Source organism: Eptatretus burgeri, chromosome 1 (assembly GCF_056783735.1).
Source record: "Eptatretus burgeri isolate ZD-2024b chromosome 1, Ebu_testis_v1, whole genome shotgun sequence".
Lineage (NCBI taxonomy): Eukaryota > Metazoa > Chordata > Myxini > Myxiniformes > Myxinidae > Eptatretus > Eptatretus burgeri.
Genome location: NC_140961.1, coordinates 99,031,846 through 99,039,949, shown reverse-complemented (window position 1 = coordinate 99,039,949; position 8,104 = coordinate 99,031,846). Strand labels below are relative to the sequence as shown.

The 8,104-nt window shown below is 41.7% G+C and overlaps 1 protein-coding gene across 7 annotated transcripts in view; it reads right to left on the bottom strand.

The window, feature by feature from the left end:
• Window positions 1-4,666: 4,666 nt before the first annotated feature.
• Window positions 4,667-8,104, bottom strand: part of LOC147035041 (transcriptional regulator ERG-like) — a 103,092-nt gene continuing 99,654 nt past the window's right edge. For all 7 annotated transcript variants that reach the window (XM_085892977.1, XM_085892942.1, XM_085892966.1 and 4 more), the window contains 2 exons: window positions 7,958-8,005; window positions 4,667-6,020 (listed from right to left, as the gene is read on the bottom strand). In XM_085892977.1, coding sequence (XP_085749103.1) covers window positions 5,494-6,020; window positions 7,958-8,005 — 575 coding nt within the window. In that variant the 3' untranslated portion in view covers window positions 4,667-5,493. The remainder of the gene's footprint in view (window positions 6,021-7,957; window positions 8,006-8,104) is intronic.

The window sequence follows — 8,104 nt, the reverse complement described above, 5'->3', positions numbered from 1 at the left end:
GATATCTCAAAAAGTTGTGCACAGATCGGACGAAACTTGGAGGACAGGTTGCGCGTGTGATAAAGATTAATTGGTTCGATTTTGGTGAAGATCCGAATCCGGAAAATACCCCATCATGACAATGTCAAAACATGTTTTTAGAAATTCTGACAAATTAATTAAAAATGAAAAGCTGAAATGTCTTGCGTCAATAAGTATTCAGTCTCTTTGCTATGACACTGCAAATTGATCTCAGGTGCATCCAATTTCCTTTGATCATCCTTGAGATGTCTCCACAACTTGATTGGAGTCCACCTGTGATCAATTTAATTGATTGTACATGATTTGGAAAGAGACACACCTTTCTATATAAGGTCCCACATTTGAGTGCATGTCAGAGCAGAAACTCCACCATGAAGTCTAAGGAACTGTCTGTAGAACTCCAAGATATAATTGTGATGAGGCACAGATCTGGAGAAGGGTATAAAACAATGTATGGAGTGCTGAAAGTTCCCAAGAGCACAGTGAGCTCCATCATTAGGAAATTGAAAGAATATGCAACTACCAAGATTCTTCCTTGAGCTGGCTGTCCAACCAAACTGAGCAACCGGGCAAGAAGGACCTTAGGTCAGTGAGGTGACCAAGAACCCAATGACCACTCTGACAGAACTGGAGTTCCTTAGCTGAGATGTGATAACCTGCCAGAAGAATAACAATCTCTGCAGCACATCACAAATCCAAGATTTATGGGAGAGTGATCAGAGAGAAGCCACACATGAGAGAAAAAAAAATCACATGACAGCACACCTGGAGTTTACAAAAAGGCACATGAAAGATTCTGAGAGCATGAGACAAGAGATGATGTGGTCTGATGAGACGGAAATTAAACTTTTTGGCTTGGATGCAAAGTGCTACGTCTGGTGGAAACCAAGCACAGCTCATCACTGATCTTACACCATCCCGACTGCGAAGCACGATGGTGGCAGCATCATGCTATGGTGATGCTTTTCAGTGGCAAGGATTGAGAGACTTGTGTGGACAGAGGAAACAATGAATGGAGCCAAATACAGGCAAATCCTTGAGAAGAACCTGCTTCAGAGTGTAAAACAGCTTAGATTGTGGTGCAGATTTTCATTTCAACAGGACAATGACCCCAAGCATACAGCCAAATCAACACTGAAATGACTTCAGAACAAGAATGTGAAAGTCCTTGAGTGGCCGAGTCAAAGCCCAGACTTGAATCCCATTGAGAATTTGTGGAAAGAGTTGAAGATTGCTGTTCATTGACGCTCCCCATCCAACTCGACAGAGTTTGAGCAAATCTACAAGGAACAATGGGAGAAAATCCCCAAATTCAGATGTACAAAGCTTCTTCTTCTTCTCATTGCGTATGGCAGCTTCGCTGCCGGGTAGCTTTCATTTCTTGGAAGCGTGACTGTGTCGTTGATGCAGTGCCCCTCTACCAGTACAAACTGGTCTCATTTTGCCAACCTTGGAAGGATGACAGGCTGAGTCAACCCCCTGGTGTATTAATTCAGCGGCCAACGGGGCTTGAACTCAGGACCCGAGGATCCCAAGCTGCCACCCGAACCACAAAGCCAACATCAGGCTCGTACAAAGCTGATACAGACATACCCAAGAAGACTCAAACTGTAATCACTGCCAAAGGCACTTCTTTAAAGTATTGACTCAGGGGGTTGAATACTTATTGACGCAAGACATTTCAGCCTTTCATTTTTAATCAATTTGTAAATATTTCTGAAAACATGTTTTCATTTTGTCATTACGGGGTATTTTGTGTAGATTGGTGACAAGATTTTTTTTCATTTAATCCATTTTATATTCAGGCTGTAACGCAACAAAATGTGACAAAAGTCAAGTGGTATGAATACTTTCTTAAGGCACTGTATGTGCACTGCACCATGATGTTTCAAAAATATAATGGGCTCGATATGTTCTCCTGGATCAGGCATTTTGTGGTTGGAGGTACTGTATGTGCTCTACCAATTGCCCTTTTAGTTATTTCTGTACTAGCAAAGAACCCATCCATTCGACCCCATTTCTGATATCTATGGTGTATTTTAATATGACCTGTAAGACTGGATTCCATGAGGTGGTACTTTATGATACACATTATGAAATCCAGAGACTTTGTGTCCTCCCTCAACCATGAACCCCTTGGGATATAACTTTTTAACTCTTTGAAACGTTCCCCCGGGCACCGGTGAGTACAATCACCAGTTTTCAACTCTTTCCCTCGAGCGGTTCAGTCCTCATAATGTTCCCATTTCCAGGAATATGAAAAAAAAGTTTACTGCCTAAATGCTTGCCATCAAGCTCCGAGTAAAACAAAACAGCAAAAGATGGCCTGATTTTGTAATCTTATACATGTTTCTTTATTTACCATTTGAGATTCAGTCTCTTTCCAGACGATAACTTTTTTTTTTTTAGATCCTCATGGAGGATCTCTAAGTCTTACATTGTTGTTCTTGTGGACTTTTTTGTTTCACAGCCTACAGTTTTCATCAAAACTTCCTGAAACTTGGTGTATATATGTAAAAATACCCTGCTCAGACAGAAACCATCACCGATTTTGAAAATTCCTCCGAGAAAAAAAGTTATGACTTCAAAATATATCCGCTAATGGAAATCGCCTAAAAAATTATCTCAAACTAGGCAAGCTTTTTGAATTCTGTTTGCGGGAATCGAACAGGGCATTAGCATAGATGAATTACCGCACGTATGATACATCACTATGATGTCATATCAATTTTTATGACGTCATTCCTATTTTTTGACATTTTTTGTTTCACAAGCCAGAGTTATCATCGGATCTTCGTGAAACTTGCCATGTATATGCAATATGCAGAAAGCCCACGCGCAGGCAGTAACTATCTCTAATTTTGGAAATTCTTCCTGGAAAAAAAGTTGTCATATCACCGCTGATGGAAATCGCCTATACCATTATATCCGAAACTCGGCAAGCTGTTTGAATTTTGTTTGTGGGAATCAAGCCGGGCATAAGCACAGATAATTTATCGCAAACCTGATACATCACAATGATGTCATATTCGTTTTCATGACGTCATCATTAAGAAGACGAGGATCTCAGCTCATTCGAGCTTGTTTTACCAACTCGAGCTTTTGGCATAAAATCTTCAGCAAACCTTTATTATGAGAATAAGAAGAAAACTACTTGATAATTTTTACATTTTTTTTAGCTTATTTTTTCGTCAAGTTTAGTTTGAGTACAAAGTGGATGTGGACGGGCTTTGCATTTTGAAATGCTTTCTCGGTATGAGTTGTAATACCCCTTCACACCAGTAATTTGCATGTTCCCCCCACTTAACCCCCAGGGCAAGGGAACACGGCAAGTAAAACAACCAGTTTTCAACTTATTCTGTCTAGTGGTTTAGGAGTGCATAGAAGTCAAACAAACACACACACACACACACACACACACACACACACACACACACACACACACACACACACACACACACACACACACACACACACGACACTTCTCAAATTATATAGTACTATCAGAGTACCCGCCCGCCCGAGAGGCGATCTTGTTCCAAGCATGCAACACGTTCTTCTGGCGCATACCTTTATTTGGGTGGTGTGTGGGCAACTGGCAGCTCTGTATACACAAAAATAAATAACCCATGAAGTTATGTGCAAGAAGCAAAAACAAACATACCTACTGATAATTCAAAACACCTCACTGCACTGAACTTGGGGGCAGGAATACTGCACTATAAATGGTGAAGACTTGTAATACCCTCCCTCACCTGGAGGTGGCACTACATGATTCACATTTACATGGAGAATTTCCGCCCCCCCCTCCCCCCACCCACCCACCCAGAACACCAGCAAAGATAAAAACAGCGCTATACACTAATTAGGGTCATGCTGATCCTATGTAGCATGTCTGGGTATAATATCGCCAGAACTGTAGGAGTCTCGCAGCAAACACGCGCGCGCGCGCACACACACACACACACACACACACACACACACACACACACACACACACACACACACACACACACACACACACACACACACACACACACACACACACACACACGGTCTGTGAATAATATAAAAGGATGATTACACAATGTACGAGGTGTGGAAAAATGAATGACCCAAAAGGTATAACATGACACTGAATACCCCAACCCAGAAACAGAAATGACACGGGCACCTGTGAGTGACTCAAAAATATGATTTGTTCATTATCGAGGTTTTTCTTGATAGTTTTAATGATTGTGCCCTGAGTTATAGTTGCTGTACATGTTGTTCAGAAGTATATGGAACCGGATCACACATTCTTTAAGTAAATAGAATTTCAGGGAATTCCCCAATAATTTTGGGGGATGCAGCCAGGTTTTTAACATGATTGGATAAAACAAATGCATGCCGTCACATCGTTCACAGCCAATCGTAGGAGAGGCAAAGCTCTTGAGAAAGACATGGGTGTGGATACTGCAGAAAATCATACAATGATCAGATATAGTAGTAATGTTCGTTTTTCTTTTTCATTCTGCCTTTTGTTCCAAGTTAAGCCTTAAACTTGTAATTGTTCAGCAAAATTATCACAAAGCAAACAGGAAAAGAACACCAAGATGCTGTACACTTGTACTATGGACTAGCAAGACAAGCATGACGCATGTAAAACTATTATATATTTTAATTGCTTTCTTCAACATGTACTCATATTTGCTTCCAGAAATGTGTTTAAGATGTTTTCAGAGTAGAAAAATAAATCACATCTTAAAAGGCTCATTCGTCTGCTCCGCAGTAGTAAAATACATTTTAATGGAGTCTTGCGATTATAGAGGGCCATCTGATGGCACAGCATACCCTCGGGTATAATTCCACTGAACCCGGGTGTGATGCTGAGCCACGTGGTTAGAAAGCTGTGTGATGACGGATGTCATGAAGTTATTAGCGTTAGGAAATGTTTGTTAATGCATAACTTAATTATATCCATTACAGATTCAAGGCATGCTCAAAACTAAAGTGACGTTCTGACAAACGCCCAGCGTTTGTGGTGGTTCTTTTTGGGGAGGGATGCAAGGATAAAATTTGGTGTAAATGAAACTTGGAAGCTGATCTGATATGGAACACCTTCGACCACTGAGGGTGCCGGCAGATCCACTCCACTGGCTTTTGGTCCCAGCAATACCGCATTAGGCACGTTGTGATAATTACATAAGCAAAACGCAGCATCGCAAGCGTGCAAAGACGCACGTGCATCCAAACATATACACAGACATATATATAATAACATCATACATACAGACACACACCTGTGCATCCTCAAAGATAGCAATGAGTCTTGAAATAGCTTTTTGGGGGTCAGGCCCCAATTGTACGTGGATACAAGTGCGAGTCAAAGCTCAGTCCTTTTATCTGTGAACGTTATCGAGCTCTCTCGGTGTTCTCTCTCTCCTTTTGCTCCCTTCCAACCCACCTTCACCTCTATGCCATTCTACCCAATCAGTAGTAAGAACCCAAGTGCGACGGCATATGTGTCGATGCGTGTCGAGGGGCACCGGGATACACACCCCCAGCTGGGGTACCCCAGTAGTGGTTGCTTCCACTGAAAAAACCTGGCGAGGAAGTCGGCATGGCGGGCGGTGGATGGGGCGAGATGAAGTTGAGTTTCTGTTGGTGCGTATGGTACGGTTGCATGTAGGAAAAGTCGCCAGGGTACTTGTACATGGTCGTTTCAGTGGGGTGCGGCTGCAGGGCCTGCGTGATACCATGAAAGTCAAACTTATAGGCATAACGTTTGCCGTGAACTTTGGTCATGATGTTTTTGTCATAGTAGTAGCGCAAGGCCCGACTCAGCTTGTCATAGTTCATGTTGGGCTTGCTCTTTCGTTCACCCCAACGCCGCGCCACTTCATCTGGATCAGTCATCTTGAACTCGCCGTTGGTGCCCTCCCATGTGATGCAGCTCGCATTGGCACTGTCAGACAGCAGCTCCAGCAGGAATTGCCACAACTGGATCTGTCCGCTCCCTGGGGGAGGGGGGTCACAAAAACCACCGAGTTAGCCAAAGGCTTTCCTAAATGGCTGTCTGTAGGAGAGCTCTGTAAGTTTCCCTGTTTTATGAACAACAAACTCCTGGTTTGTTAACATAGACACAGATACACACACACTGGTTTATTATTTGCTGAAATTCTCAAATTTTAATAGTATGAAGCAAGATTTTTGTGACCTGCTACAAATCGAAAAGATGATCCACAAATAAGAACGTTTCTCCACATGTTTGGAGCAAAATAAAACCTGTAAAAATGAGGGTTTGCAGAACCCCCAAAGGAATTCACAACCAGAGGCAATTGTACATGCAAGAAAAGGGTTGTACAAGGTATCAAACTATTTGTGATGACACAGTAAGCCCACAGGTATCCAAAGTCAACCAACTTATTGGTTTCATCCTTAAACTGAAAATCTGTCATGGCAAGTGTTGTCCAAAGCCTGCAAGGCCAAAAACATGTACCTTGAACAAACCAGAGTGGATACAACCACCTCCATAACTAAAATATCTCGGTGTCAGTTCTATCTCTTTCATGTTTCTCCAGAAAATGATTGTGTTCTGTGTTGTACCCTCTATCTCCCATGAGAATGATTGTGCCCTCGATCTCTCACATTTCACCAGTGTGTAGAGGTTACGTGGTCTTCAACAACATTCTAAAGTTATTCATTTTGATCTGCACTGCTCGTTATCGAGGTTTATTTTAACGAGGTCGACATGGTTTGGTAGTTGAGTGGGAAAAGCCTTGTTTAATTGCCCTCACTGGTATCATTTCCAAATATTTCTCAATAGAAATTCCTCGACCCTGTAATGGAATGGCAACCAATTCAAGTTTGCTTCTCTGCCACGGAAAAGTTCCCTCTGATGTTCTCGAAAATGATTTCGGTAGTGTGGGCCTCCACCACCAAACTTACAGGGAATCTTTCTTGCTAATATTTCCCTCTGCCACTGAAGGTGGGTGGACCAGTTTGGTGTGTGACAAGGATGAACAGATTTGATTTTGGTGAAGATCCAGATCAGGATGCAAGAATTTTTTTAACTATTCTTCACCAGTGGTAAATGGGGCCAAAAACGATAGAGAGCACGATATTTTTCAAATTGGTTTTGGCAAAACTTGTTGGATGAGTAAGGTACGGTAGGTGACAAGAACAAACTGTTTTGATTTTGGTTAAGGTCTGGATGTGGATCTGGTCCATCATCAAGATCCAAAACGTAAACTGTTCCTAGTGATGTTCTAGTTCCAGTTGTAAATGCCTGTGATCAATAAGTGAGAACTATTGGCCACATCTATCATGAATGTTAAAGAGGAAAGGACCTACAAGGCATTGAGTTTAAGATGATGTGCTGTTTTCCTCCACGAGAAAAAAAATGTCATTAACTATAAGAAGTGTCGTTTACATAACAGTCCTCAAAGTTACAAGCCAGAGTCGGAAGACAGTGACAGGAAATGTATAAATGAGACAAACAAATTGTAATCGTTTTCTGATTTATATGCACATTGAAAGATAAATCAATAACACCAAAGGTTTTTCTTGGCCACGAAGCTGATAACTTATGGCAGTAAACAGGGAGGTCTGTGTGTGTATCTCTCTCTTACTCTCTCTCTCTTACTCTCTCTCTCTCTCTTACTCTCTCTCTCTTACTCTCTCTCTCTTACTCTCTCTTCTCTTACTCTCTCTCTCTTACTCTCTCTCTCTTACTCTCTCTCTCTTACTCTCTCTCTCTTACTCTCTCTTACTCTCTCTTCCTCTCTCTTCCTCTCTCTTCCTCTCTCTTCCTCTCTCTCTCTCTACCAAGTCCACATGTTCCCAAATTTCCACTTTTTCCTTTCTGACCTCTTAGATCTCCCTCAAGTCTGAATTGCGACAATTTTAAAACAAGATGAAGAAGAAGCCAGGAGTGTGAAATTGCTCTTCTTACCGGGATTCGCAAGGCGACTGCTTGTCGGTCCGAGAATTTGATATGGATCTGAAATAAAATAGGCAGTGCACAATAAATATCAATAAATAAATAAAATTGCAAAATACAAAACACATTCCTTTTACTTCACAACAATTGTTGATGTTG